Source organism: Acinonyx jubatus, chromosome B2 (genome assembly GCF_027475565.1).
Source record: "Acinonyx jubatus isolate Ajub_Pintada_27869175 chromosome B2, VMU_Ajub_asm_v1.0, whole genome shotgun sequence".
NCBI classification, from domain to species: Eukaryota; Metazoa; Chordata; class Mammalia; order Carnivora; family Felidae; genus Acinonyx; species Acinonyx jubatus.
Genome location: NC_069385.1, coordinates 2,113,521 through 2,127,549, shown reverse-complemented (window position 1 = coordinate 2,127,549; position 14,029 = coordinate 2,113,521). Strand labels below are relative to the sequence as shown.

The following is a 14,029-nucleotide window of genomic DNA, read 5'->3' as shown; positions in this document are numbered from 1 at the left end:
GAGCCTGCTTCATATTCTGGGTCTCCCTCTCTCTCTCTCTGCCCTCTCCCACTCATGCTGTCTCTCTCTGTCTCTCAAAAATAAATAAACATTAAAAAAATTTTTTTAAATAATAAAAATAAAGTATGCACATTACTTTCAAAGGAGGGCACTTGTGGGGATGAGCACTGGGTGTTATATGTGAGTGATGAACCACTAAATTCTACTCCTGAAGCCAAGACTACCCTGTATGTTAAGTAACTTGAATTTACATAAAATCTTGGAAGAAAGAGAGAGAGAGAAAGAAAACAATTAGAGTTATCCATTTGGGGGCAAATGCGATTGGGAAAAAAATTCATCCTTTCGGTGACAGTGAAATTTCCGTCTTTCATATGACAACCGCGGAAACCTTTGGAAACTGTTCGGAGATTTCTTACGCACCCTCTCATTTCTTCTCCATGATCTACATCAGACGTGCCCGCCCCCTTTCTTCTGAGAAGTGGCGTCAGGCTGTTTATCAGCCTGGCCAGCCCCTGAGGATGAACTTGAAGTCAGTGATGTTCCTGTAAAACACGGTTATGAACTTGGTCCATGGCTACTTTGGGGGAGGCAGTGAAGCACCCGTTAAATACTGTGTGCATTTGCTTACGGACCTTTTCCGGGAAAGCCTTACTTAACGAGGCCCGTGGCCTTTGAGAATCACTCCTCGAAAAGGAGGTGAGGATCCCATCTAACACTCCAGATGTCGCCCGATTGCCGTACAAGGGCTGGCCTTGTACTGACCCTACAGAAAGGTACGTTTGCACTAGTGTTAAGCAGTGTTTTTAATGACCCCAGGGCGGGCGGTGGAGTCGTGTTGCTCGAGTTCAAAGCCCCGTGTGTCACCTGCAGCAAATTCCTTATTCTCTCCAAGCCTGAGCTTATGCCTTTGGAAGAATTAAATGCGTTGTGTGTGTCTGTGTGTGTTCGCTATATATATACGTGTGTGTGTTTTTATTGCACATACACACCCACACACATATTTCACGCTTGCGTAAGTGCTTTGTCAACAGTAAACATTCCACAGACTCTTGCGGTCACGGTTCTTGCACGAGGTCCCTCTGAATCTCCATCAGTTCGGATCCCCAGGTCCTGTGCTTCACTGTCAGTTGGTGTTCTGAACTCCACCACCCAAACCCGCATTTAATTTCATCTCGTTGGTATCAGCGCGTGGCTTAGTCTTGAACTTGGTGTTCAGTCTGGATTGGCCGTTCAAGTATCGGCTCTGCCTGGAAGCCACACCTAACCAAAAAGCGTGGCTATCCACCTTTATTTAAATATTATATTTCCCTGACACTTACACGTACGTTTCCACATTGGAATGTTTCAGGGAAAGGGTACAGCGGGCAGAGTGTTCCTCCCTCTGGAAAACGTGTATTAAGTGCTACGTTCTACGTCTCAGGGCATCTTACAGATGAGGCAACACAGGGAGTGACAGCACTGAACAGGACGGCGGAAGGTTCTATCTGATGACCCTTCTCCACGGCAATGTTCTCAAACGTGGCCGGCCACTGGAACCACCTGACGGTTACCAATAGAAAGCCACTGGTGCTCGGGGCCCACGAGGAGATTCTGATTCATGAGACCTGGACGTTCACAAAGCTGCCGGGTGATGCTGACATGCGGTCAGAGCTGAGACCCTCTGCCGACCGAGCCGGTGCCTCCCCCAGCCCTGCTCCCTTCCCCCGGGGCGTGTCGAGCCGCCCCAGGTACCTGCTCCCAGGATTCACCGACAGCTGGGTCCCTTGTCCGTCGAGGACACTATGTGTTTCCAGCACAATCCCTTTTTTGTCCACAGAAAGCACTCGGCATGCGCTGCCCGGACGGACCCGGGATGTCTTCTGCCCGCTAACCAGCATCCTTGGACTATGTCCTGCTCACCTAGGTCCGCGTCTCCAATGTTCCCACCGTCCCGATGGCCGCAGGACTGCAGGCTTTGCTCAAGTTTTCACCGTATTTCAGCTAGAAATGGGCAGAGGAGGAGGCCGCAGGACACGGGGAGGAAATGGGGAGCCTGGGGTCTGGCAAGCCAGCTGCTACTGCTGAGTGGGTGACCCCTGCCCTGGGGACCTCATTTGCGAACCGTAAGCAGACAATAAGGACCCTCTGGCTCCAAATGTGTTTATTACACAACCTCGGTGCCACGGAGCTGCCGTCCCCCTACGGCTTCACAGTGTGTGCGAGTTTTGCACAAAGGAAGTCATTTAAGATGTGGCACTGTGGCCTAGACGGAGGCTGGGGCCTTGTCCTGAAATGCAGGCGGGGCCCCGGGAGAGCGCCGGGCCACGTCACCCCTTCAGGCCGGCATGCGGCCGAGCGAGGCCCGGCGTCCCGTGTCTTCCCGTTCCTGTCCCCTCCGGTGGCTGACACGCAGCGTCCGAACGCCCCCTGCTCCACGGCGGCAGCGAGGGACAAGGAGCGGCCTGCTCACCGAGGCGGAAACACAAAGGCTCGCCCCCACGTCATCACAGGAGGACCAGCTTTGCCCCGAACCGTCTGCGAATAATTCACGGCAGCGACGTGTGCCGCGAGGTCCCGCGGGACCACATCCAGACCCAGCGACCTGAAAGTCCTTGCCTCCTGTGCGCGGGCACCCGCGGCCCTATTTAACCACATCCCTGCCAACTGCGTGTACCGGGGCTGCTCCAGCCCAGCCCTGATTGTTCTGAAACCGAACTTGCGGCTTGTCGCATGTCATGACCAGGAGTATAAGGGGCAGCCGGGCCTGGGGATGGTGTGGCCCTGCCCAAGTATGACGGGACCACACCCTCCGCTGACGGACCCACGTGGTCACAATGCATCCACCTGTCATTCGTCACATTGGTAGGAACGTGGCTCAATAAACAAAGAGAATTCTTCTGCGTATCGAAGCTGCGCAAACATGCAAACAATGGGTACAGCGAGGCCCGCGCGCTGGTGACCAGGCTGTGCACCTGCTCCGGCCCGCGAGCCCGCCTGTGCGCCCCCACCCTCGCCTCCCAGAACTCTCTCAGTAATTCTCCTTCATGAGCGCCTGCCAGAGATGACTTTTTCGCTATAGTTATTCCCAGACTTTTCCTCGAAGCAAAGATTGCGGAGAAATTCGAATCCTGCTGAGGACATGTTTGATAAATCAGATTATGTTCCCCGTTTATGAACAAGATTCCTGTTACTTAGACTCTCACACACACACGCACACACACACACACACACAGAGCACAGCAGTGTCTGCCAGGACTCCCCACACGTCTCCCCTGCACCCACCGCCCATCACCTTCCACCTGTAGACAGACAGTAAGCTAATTTGACTTGGCCCTGCGCCCAAGCATGGTCTGACCTGGGAAGAGAGGGTAAAGGGCCCTCCTGTCCCATCCCTCCTGCCCTGTCCTTCGGTGTCTCTAGGAGAAAAGTTGCGAGTTGAAGGCCTACGTCTTCCCTCTCCCCTGCAGGCTGATGCAGAGCCCCTAGTCTGGAGAGCCTGCTGGGGCCCCAGGCAGAGGGGAGGCAATGCCGGAGCACCTTCCCGCCCCCCCCACCCCTCTCTGTTCCCACTGAGCCCCTTCCCCCTGGCAGGCACCCACAATGCAGTAGCAGCAGGTGCCGGCCGGTAAGCGCCTTGCACCTAGTGCGTGTCCTGCCTCACGCGTGGACCCACCGACCCTCGTCAACCACCGGCTGAGAGGCATCCTGGGCACAGAGGACACTGAGGCTCCCACGCGTGGCAGGTTTGGGCGTCAGGACTCTGCCCGGGCCAGCGAACTCCCCGTGTCTGTGTCCACCCGCAGCCCCGCACTGCCCGCCACCGGTCCCTGCCGGGGTCCCTGGACTGAGTGGGCGCAGCCTTCTCCCTGCAGGGATTATTTTTAAACAGCTATTCATGCTTGGAGCAGGGCGGCTGAGGCAGCTGCATCGTCTCCTCTCACGCCAATTAAAGCCGGATTCTATGTCCTTAGCATATGAATCAAGGCCTCAGCAGAACAGGCTGGGCCCCACCAGCCAGTCTGGTGCACCCCGTGGTCCCCTGCCCCCAGAGCCCTGAGGCCCAGGCGGCGGGGACTGCTCCTTGCCCGCAGGCCTGGGGATCTCCAGCATCCGGTGTTCTAAGAGGCGGGCCGTGGCCAGGAGGCGACGCAGGATGACCTTCTGTTGGGTCAGGGTCACCGAGGATGGCAATCACGCACGATCCACAGGGGGCCCGGGATCCACGCCAGCCAGGAGCAAGATGCTTTTGATGGAATATCCGAAAAATGCAGGGCCTTGCCCCATCCCTGGCACCTCAGATTCAAAACTAGAGAGGACGTGGGAAAGGACTGGAGATTCATGAGGGTCGCAAGGCTGGAGGAACTTTCTTTTGAACGCAGTGCCCCTGGGGTGTCCCTTTCTTGCTGAAAACCCCATAGCTGGGGCTTCTTGGTGTCATTACTTTGGGAGATTAAGAAAACTCGTCCTTTGCTGTTGCTCTATGAGTACATACGCTGTGGATAACGTTGAATAAAATGACTGAGTGCGTCCTGAAATGAAACAAGAAGGTGCCTGCGGGGTAGGAAAGCCTCACGCTACTTGGCAGGAAGCCTGGCCCTCGGGCGGTGTACCAGGATGTACATCAGGAGCAGCGACAGACAAGGCACAGGTGGCTTGTGTGTGCCACCAGATTATTCTCCGTTAGCTGACCCTTTACCACAGTCTCTAATGGCCTCCTTTTGAAGAAGCACCGAGCAGACAGGACTGAGGCTTTCTGTGGTCGAGTCTGCGGACTGGCAGAGGGTGTCCCAACCACGAATTAGCACCACGGCCCCACCCCGTGGCCTGGTACGTGTACCTCGGACACAACCAGTGCCCGCCTGCCAGGGACCGATGAAGCGAGCCTCGGCTTCTACGGGCAAGTCGTCACTCCACCGGTAAGTGGGGATCAGAAAGCCCTTTGTGGGAACCTTGAGGTGCCCAGAGTCTAAGCCGAGCCCTCTGTCAGCCTCACACACCGTTCGCTTGGCGGATAACCAGCTTTGCTCTGAGCGGCCCCACAGTGCACCCCGAGTAACCCAGAAATCCTCTCCGGTGACCTAAACGCCTCCTGTCTGTCCAAGGAGAGCCGACACCACAGGGATGCTGCTACTGAGGTCTGGCACCTTCTGCAGGAGGACAGGGGGGTCAGCCAGTGTAGCCAGAGGCCGGGGCCCCTCCTCTCCTCTTTCTGAGGGCTACAGTCTCCGAATGGGGGGGACCGCTCCACTCAGGGGTGCCTCGCAGTCCCTGCCCCTGCCGTATCCCACGCTGACCCATAGTGCCCTTCGGATGCCAGAGCTGGTGTTTCCAGCTGTGTCCACGGAAGCCGAAGAGGCCCGGATAGATCAGCAAGGCCACTGCGGTCAGCCCCGCACCAGCTCTGGAGACCGTGTCCACGATCGGGGCAGAAAGTCCCCAGGCAGAAGCAGAGGAATCAGAAGTAACGGGCCGGGGACCCCGTCTGAACGATTTGGGCAAGGCTAACGCAGAGTGAGAAGCGAAGTCTTGGTGACGACTCGGCCAGCATCCTAGGGGACACCACCTTCCACACAGCGGGGAAGAGAGAGTGAGGGAGACACTCGAGATGCATTGTGACGTCAGCTTTCCTTTCCCCTGCCTCCTAGCACGCTGGTCCTGAGGCGCTGATACATGACCTCGTAAGGAGTGGGTGGTCTTCTTGGCCCCCGTTGGGAAAGTCCTAGTGAGCTGGAGCAGGTTAGAAATGGGACCACCAAGCTTGGCAGCCAGGCCAGGTGCCAGGGGTCCACGGAGCAACCTGTCCTGGGTGAGGTCAGGGTCAGGGTCACGGTCTCCGGGATGAGGGAAGGCCCCGGGGGGCTGCCTGTTGGTTTAACGTCACAGCGACTGAAGCCCGCACAGCGGGAACGTCAGGAGAGCAAGGTCGTCGCTTGGTCAGGGCCGCTGACCAGAGAGACTCAGGATGTGAGAAAGTCCTGAAGGAAAGCCGTGACCTCGGCATTCAGCTGTCTGCGTGCTTCTGCGGGGAACTCGAGAAACGCGGCACCTTCAGTCGGGACGCAGCTGTGGGTCATGCACACGAGCGGGCAGGCCGGCCCAGGAGGAGCGTCCCTTCAGAGACCAGCCCCGTCTGCTCCGTGCGAGAATGCAGGACCCCGTCCCCCAGCGGCTTCCGGGGAGACTGAGTCAGCAGCCCCCAATGCGGACCGGGCAGAGGCATGGAGAGGGGGTGACCCCAGGAGCAGGGGTGCGGGAGCGGGGGAGGAGCTGGGAAGTAAAGAGAAGGCAGCAAATAGAAGCGGGTCCGGCTCCTCACACACACCCCCACCGAGCACCTGCTGCAGGTGTAGCCCTGCCCTGGGGGTGCCCTGGGGGGACAAGGAAACAGATGTCGCCTGTAGAGCCTACGGGCCCAGGTTTCCAGGACCAAGAAGCCAAGAGGCTGGAGGTCGATCAGGAAGCATCTACAACACAAGCCTATTGCCTCCCCCCCCCACACACCAGCCCCCTTTAAACACACAAATCCTCAGAAACACTTGCAAGGGCACTAGGGTCCCCACGTAGAGAAGACGGGGCTCAGGCCCAGCTACGGGTTCCCAGGGACAGGGTGAGCCACGGGCTCGGAGGCGTGTGCACGCGGATTCGGCGGATCTGTCAGTCGGAGCTGCTCCCTCACCCGTGTCTTTGCGGTGCAGGTGAGTTCTTTCCAGGGGCTTCAGGGGAGCTCGGGAGGGACCCCGGTGGCAGCGAGGGGCCGCGGTGCCGGTCCACAGCTCGAGCTGGGTGGGAGCAAACCGCTCAACCCGCGCCCAGAGCGAAGGTAAAGCACGACGATTTCCTGGCCGTGCTGTGTCAGACTAAAGGTGTTCCGGGTGACAAGTTTGCTCAAAATCTGCCAGGGCCCTCCAAAGTTGTCCGGGGAAAGCAAATTCTTAATGATTTTGTTTTATTAGATACCTGGGTGGATTAACAAGACACTCAGTGATCATTCAGAGCAGTACCTTGGACGGGTACGGAGTCCAGCACCCTCGGCAGGAGCCCCGGGTGGGGAGGGACTCAGGGGTGCAGCCCAGCATTCCCGCTGACCACAGCCAGACGGAAGGTCCTCTCTTCGGGGCCCAGCAGCGGTTTGCACTGGGCAGCAGCAAACTTACAATGGGGGTGTGTCCACGAGGCCGCCTGGCGGGACTGGGGACAAGAGAGCCTTGTGTCTTGTTTGCCCAGGAGGTCAAGGTCCACCGCAGGGGTTCCTTTCTGGCACAGCTCTCCCACGCAAGTTCCTCCGGCGCCCGGCGCGGACCCTCCCTCCAGGCATCGCCGTGGGTGGGGACGTGTTCCTGCCGTCACCGTGGACGAGCCGCCCTCAGGAGGAGGGGCCTCTGGGCCTCTCGCAGCCCCAGACACAACCCCTGCGCAGGCGTGTGTCCCCTGCTGGCAGGACGCTCTGAACGTGGAAAACCAGGCGTGCGTGTCACTGTGCTAAGGGGACACCGCCGGCCGCTCTTGCCCGACAAGATACACACAGAGCACGCACCGTCCCTCCGTCCTGAGAGGGCGTCCACGCACGCTGGCCGCCTGGTCCGCGGCACATGATACAATTGGAAACATTCGTGGCTGGCGAGAGTGAGCCCGCGGGGGAAGAGGGGACGGTCACCTCTCTGCTGTGCACGCGGAAAACCCCGGAGTCAGAGACAGCCAGGAGCCGCCAGCCTAACGCCCACACCTCAGGCCACTGCCCTCCTGAGCGAAGATCAGTTCTCACAGCAGGTAGAGAGCAGCCCTGGGTTACAAAGCGCGTGTTGAAGCAAATCCGGGCTAAAACCCAAACCCGAATAACTGCTCCTCCTGTTTGGACTAAACCACGCTGTCACTGCCACTGAGCAATCAGCAGAAGTCACATCTGCGTCTTTGCAGTAAGTGAGTCTTGCCTGGGAACTCAAGAACACACCTGCCCATGGGCAGGCGGCTTCTGGGGGACATCAGCCCCACACCCGGAAAAAGTGGAAACACCCGAGAAAATGGGAACTTGAGGTCCTTACAGAGGAAACACAAACCCTTTACCCCACCCTGCAGCGGTGGGCGGGGGCCGGAGGCAGGGGCCCCTTTGGCTCTCACCGAGGGCTCACGCTCGCCAGATAAAAGGGGCAGATGTGATGACCGTGAACGGGGGACCCCAAGGGGCCACGCGGAAACCACTGTGACAGGGCCCCCAGGTCGGGGGTGTCCCCCCGGCCTGCTCCGCCCTGCCAACCTGCTTCTGATGCTCAGCAAGGCGCCGTCTCCAGGAGGTGGGGAGGGCGTGAGCTCGGGGTGGGCGCCTGGGCCCCCAGAGCCATCCCCGCCCCTGCCTGCCGCCTGCCAGCCCGTCCCGCACGGCCAGCGACCGACCGCGCTCATGCCATGCCTCTGAGAACCTGTCTGCTTCGTTACTGGACTTCTCAGTGCTTTACCTCTGGTCCGAGCCTGGACGTCCGGCTTCCTCGGGAGGCCTGGCTTCAAGCCCCTCTCTGTCCTCCCCCTACCGGGCTGGCGTGACAACTTTACGTGTGAATTCCCTGGCTTTCTCCATCCCCACCACCGTTCCCGAAGGTCACCCCTCGCCGCCGATCCACGCGGGGCGATTCCCGCTGGCGTCTCTGCCCGGCCACGGCGCTTCCTTGCTTCCCCTTCGCCAGGACGAGGTGGCAAAGAAGGGGTGGGCTTCGTGGGTGGGCCGGGAGCTTCAGGAACAACTTGGTGTTGAGGTCTCGTTCAGCGGGAGAAGCTCTCCGCCGTCCAGTCTGGTTGGCGAGAGAGGCTCGCCCCAGTCCCAGCTCTGGAACGTCGCCTTCCTGAGGGCAGAAGCCGGATCTTCCAGACGACGGCCAACGCCAGGGGAGGGAGGAGTATGTGTGACGCCCACCCCTTACCCCGAGCCGGGGAGGAGGGAGGCTCACAGGCAGCTCCGTCCCACCCCCGGGCCCGCAAGGACCACGGCGTTGCACGGGGGCTTCCCGCCTCCCCCCTGCGTCCGTCCCTCGTCACCCCAGTTGCAGGACAGTCAGACCCGAGGGGGAAGGAGGCCTCCAGGCAGCTCCACAGGGTAAGTACTTCCAAAGGCAGGGAAAGTGCAGTCGCTGATCTGGGAAATAACGTGGAGCTGTGCATGGTGTGTGTGTGCGTGTGTGTGTGTGTGTGTATGTGTGTGCATTCAGGCGTGCGGGCCTATGACTGTATACGTGTGAGTGTGCTTGCGTCCACACTTGTCGACATGTGAGTGTGTGTTCACGTGTGTGCACATGCGTGTATGAATGTACACCTCCTCCGAATCACGAATCTTTGTTACAGAGACATGTCCTCTTGGGGAAGAACCTTGCCCCATGAGCCCGGCAGCTCCGAGGAGCCCCTCTGTGTGTCTGAGGCCTCCGCCCCCCGGGGCCCTGACGACCTCCAGCAGGGGCGGGCGGTTCTCACCGGGGCGGCTGGCGTCTCCACAGCATCGGTGGCGGTGCAGGCGCTTCCAGAAGGACAGCAGGCAGTGCCCCGGGCTCTCGAGCGTGTGAAGGTTTTATAGGTAACAGGGCCAGGCCTCTATGTCCTGCTTCCACCGGGCTCCAGGGAGACAGCTCCGTGACCGAGCCCGAGCTGACCCGACACTCCGCGGAAGGGCAAGACGGCCAGTCTGGGCAAAACCCCACGGGTTCAGGCCAACAGCCCGGGAGCAGGGAGCCGCGTGGAGGGCCCCATGGGGCACGGAGGGCAGGGAGCGTTGCCTTCCGAGTCTCTGGGCAACGTGCACAAGATGAAGTCTGCTTTCCCGGCCTCCCTCTCTGTGGAAGGGGCACCGGTCTGCAGAGGCCCCGAAGGCGGAGGCAGAGCCCTCTGCCCGACAGCCCCTCGGCCACGTGTCCTCACATGCAGCCCCAACTCCTGACCCCACCGGTCAGAAAATGGGAAGGGCCGTGACCGGGCACCGGGAGTGTCCGCCCCATTAGTGGGATCACTTTGCACAAGGACCGCAAGGATGTAGCTACAGACGGGGCGGGGGGGCGGGGGGTGGTCTGCAGACCTCACTCACGGCTGCTGTCACCAGACGCGGGCGTTTTTGCAGACCTGACCTTCGTTGATCGCTAAACCACCCACCGGATTTCCTGGGTCAAGGGCGAATGAGGGTCCTTAAACGGAAATCACGTGCTGTGACTTGAAGATCTTTTGTTCAGCAGTGGGGAGGCAGGGGTGGCTGCCTGGAGGGCTCTGTCTCGTGGCTCGCACCCTGACATTTTTTTCATGTCTTGTTAGGGGGTAAATGGCTTGTCTGCTCTGACTCAGGCCTGCTTCCCAGCCTCTGCCGGTGCCTCCTCTCATCCGAGCGCACCCTCGGGGGCCCTCCCACTGCGCGCGGCAGTCTGCAACGGTGGAGACCGTCTGCACAACCCAGGAATATATTTCAAGGCCCGAAACAGACTGCCTGCAGTTTGCAGTGTTGTGGCTGAGCCTCCGTCTAGACCAAGCGTCAGATTGGAGCGTCTGTACGTTCTGACGCTGAGTTCACTACCCACATCTCTGAAGGACAAAGGTCAAGCTTAGACTACCACACTGTGCATGTGGTCTGAGATCGTCTTAACAAAATTAATCCATATTCTTATCCTGGGGCGCCTGGGTGGCTCGGTCAGTTAACTGTCCGACTTTGACTCAGGTCATGATCTCACGGTTTGTGGGTTCAAGCCCTGCGTCGGGCTGGAGCCTGTTTCAGATTCTGTGTCTCCCTCTCTCTCTGTTCCTGCCCTGCTCCCTCTCTCTCTCTCACACACACAAATAAATAAACATAGAAAGAAAGAAAGAAAGAGAAAGAAAGAACAAAAGAAAAGACATACTACTACCAAAACAAAACAAAACCACACACAATAACATAACTGACAGCTGGACCGACCCCAAACTCTCAGGAAACTGCTGAGCTGACCTCTCGTTCAAGAGCGAGAGGGAAAGACATTTCCAGACAAAGGCTGGGAGCTTACCACTCGTAACTGTGGAGAACTTCATCCGGTGAGCACGAAGTTAGGACCAGAAGGAAAAGTAGGATTTGGTAGGATGGTGCACACCAAAACACGTAAAAATAGCGATACATGTAAACCGACATTGACGGTAAAGATCGATAATCCTAGCAAGGCCACGAACCGCAGTGACAACACGGAGCTAGGCCAGCAACAAGGAGGACGAGTCTCGGAGACACACACGCAAGTGCCCCCACGTTCTCCGGTTCTCTGAGGTGGGATGGGGATCGGTTACCTCAGGGCCCGCCAGGGCACACAGTGGCCGAGATGTCCTGTGTAAGCGCCATGAGAACAGACAGAGAGTTGTAACTTGTAGCCTCTGGAGGGAAAGGGGGACAAAGGAAACGCAGCCGTTTCAATAAAAGAAAACGAAATCTTAAAAAGGGGAAAACCACAGCAAGCGGAAATACCGAAACAAGATGGCCGCAGGAAGTCTGGACAGACGAGGCGCACAGGAGACGCACAGAGTGCGCTCACCTGGGAGACGTCACAGCCGTGTCGGAACCCACGTGCTCCACGTGGTGCACGGAGGAATCGTCTGGACACAGACATCCAGGCCCTGGCCACAGATCCACTCATGGCACATCAGGTTGCAACCTGGGGAATCGGTGCCTCGGGTTCTAATTCAGATGGTCTAAGTACGGAGCCTTGAGAGACTGGCCAAGACAGGGAAGAAAAGGGGGCGCCTTGGGTCTTGCCTTTGCAGGCTCGTCACGTGCAGGGGAGCTCGCGCTTCACGTAGGGGTGAAGAAGAGTGCTCTTTTCACGGGTCGCTTCTCCCCTGCCCTCGGAGCGTGGGCCTGAGAGGGGGCAGGAGCCTCCCCAACGGGGACTGCCGGGACCAAGCAAAGTCGTTGCTCCCTACAAGGCCCCTGAACACTGCTGGCCCCAGCCACCCTCCCCCCGAGGGACAGGGGGCTTGCCAAGGACATAATCACTCCTAGAAATGTGCCCAAAGAAAGATTCACCAAAGTCCACAAGGATTTAGGTATAAGGATATTCACCGTAGCATTTTTTTACAAGGAAAGTTGGGGAAAACCCAAATGTCCATCAACAAGGGTTTGGTGAGTCAATCATGGTTGAACCGTCCAACACAACCAGCAGAAACAATGATGTAGGGCAAGAGCCAGTGACGGGGAAAGTGTCTAAGGCATATTATTAAGTAAAAAGGAGGTAATAGCCACACGTATAACGTGACCCAATTTTCACGAGAATTCATGGAATACAGAGGGCTATCTCTGTATCCACGGGGGTGCAAAACTAGAAGGATGTTGACCAGGCGCTGATCGTGGTTCTTGGAATGGACGTGGGCAGGACCGTGGGTGTTATGGAAATTTTTATTTTCCCATCTTCCCCCACTTCTCTATTGTTTCAGTTTTTTGACTAGCCTGTATTTATTGTCCAGAGAGAAAAAGGCAAAAAAAGTGAGGCTGCTTTTTTCATGTGAAGCTCTCTTTATATGAGTTTTAAAATTGCTCATTCTTTTTAATAAGAAAAGATTTGCCCTGGCACCTTGGGCGTCGGCGGGTGGTTTATCCACCCAGAAGCTTCGGGATTACCGCCGCCGGCACTCCGTGAAATCGCCAAGCGCTCACTTCCTTTTTTATTTCTTGGTCTTTCTCTGGGGGGAGAGGGGCGTGGGCTGCAAGAGACACGCTGGGCAAAGATTTCTCTTTGTGTTGGGGAAGAATTAGTTCTGAATATTCATATAATAGCACTCGGAAATCCAAAACTGATGGGATTTTTCACGGTATTATGTACAGTTATTGTTACTATGATAGAGAAAACTACTGAGACATTTACCTTCTCCATGCCCGTCGTGACCCTACGGGGCAGACACCTTGGCCTCTAGGATGTCTGTTTAATGAGAGAACCAGAGGATACCCACTTGGTCGTAAGCAATCCGTAAAAGGGTCCGTGCCCTTGGGGGGCCATCCTGCCGTCCCAGGCCACTGTCTGCCGTTTTGCAATGCCATCTGGGTAACTGAGCTGGGTGACGAGCCTCTGTCGTGAGCTGTTACCCCAATTGTGAACAGACTCACTCCTGCTATAGAGATGTTCTGTTTTCTTTTTTCTTTTTCTTCTTTTAGGATTTAGGCTTAATAGCCATTAATTTCCAGCAAACTCAGGCAACGGGCACCTGGGGGCCTGCTGAGCCCACAGCCCTCTCTACGTGGCCCCTGACGCACGCCTTCCCGTGACCCTGCCGTCCACCTCGAGGGGGAAGAGTACCGCCATGTACGTCGGGCCCGGAAATGTCTCAGCCACGTCGCAGTCCCTGCCGAGACCGATGCCTTCTGTGTTACCTTAAGATAATGACTATTTTCCCCTCTTTTCCAGGTCACAGAATTGAGGCTACAAAGCTTCCCGAGGTCACGGGGCCAGTCCGCACAGGGCAGAGGTGTGCACTGAGGCCGTCTGTCTCTGGACCCGGGGTGCGTCCGGAACAGGGTTCTGAGTGGTGAGCAGCCTGGAGGGGACTGGTTAAAACGCGGGCCCTGTGGGACAGTCACCAACTTCCTGGCTTCCCGAGAGTTCGGTGCAAGACCTGCCAGGACATGCCCGGCAGCGGCCGAGAAGGAAGCGAGTGGCGAGAGACAGGGAGCGAGTCCAAGGCAGCCAGCGAGGCCGGGCAGGAAGTTGGGGTGCGCTGACAAAGGACACCGACTCCAGGGACCAGCCCAGAACGTCCTCAGGAAATGCCATGCAGCAGGGTCCAGCGGTGTGGACGCAAACGGGCCCATCCTGTCTCCGCCCCCCAGAAGCATTCCCCACGTAGGTGCTCTGTGCAGGTGGAGAGGGTCTCCTGGTGGCTGACACCTGCCGTCACCTGGCCCCCTTCAGTGCCCGGTGCCACTTCCCCTTCCTCTCCCAGGTGCAGGAAGGAGCAGGGTGTGGCTGGCACGCGTCTGCCTCCTGCTCCCCCCACCCTGCCTGCCCTGCTTCCTCTGTGCCCCCCACCCACCCCTGTCCCCCTGCACCCCCCACCTGCCCCTGCTCCCCCTGCGCCCCCCTCCTTC

At 58.0% G+C, this 14,029-nt stretch overlaps 1 protein-coding gene across 1 annotated transcript; it reads left to right on the top strand.

The window, feature by feature from the left end:
• Positions 1–1,506: 1,506 nt before the first annotated feature.
• LOC128315752 (uncharacterized) lies at positions 1,507–13,793 on the top strand. Its single transcript, XM_053223322.1, has 4 exons — positions 1,507–1,727; positions 4,704–4,895; positions 8,342–9,061; positions 13,350–13,793. The coding sequence occupies exons 1-4, from the start codon at positions 1,507–1,509 to the stop codon at positions 13,360–13,362; spliced, it is 1,146 nt and encodes a 381-aa protein (XP_053079297.1). The 3' UTR covers positions 13,363–13,793.
• Positions 13,794–14,029: the final 236 nt, after the last annotated feature.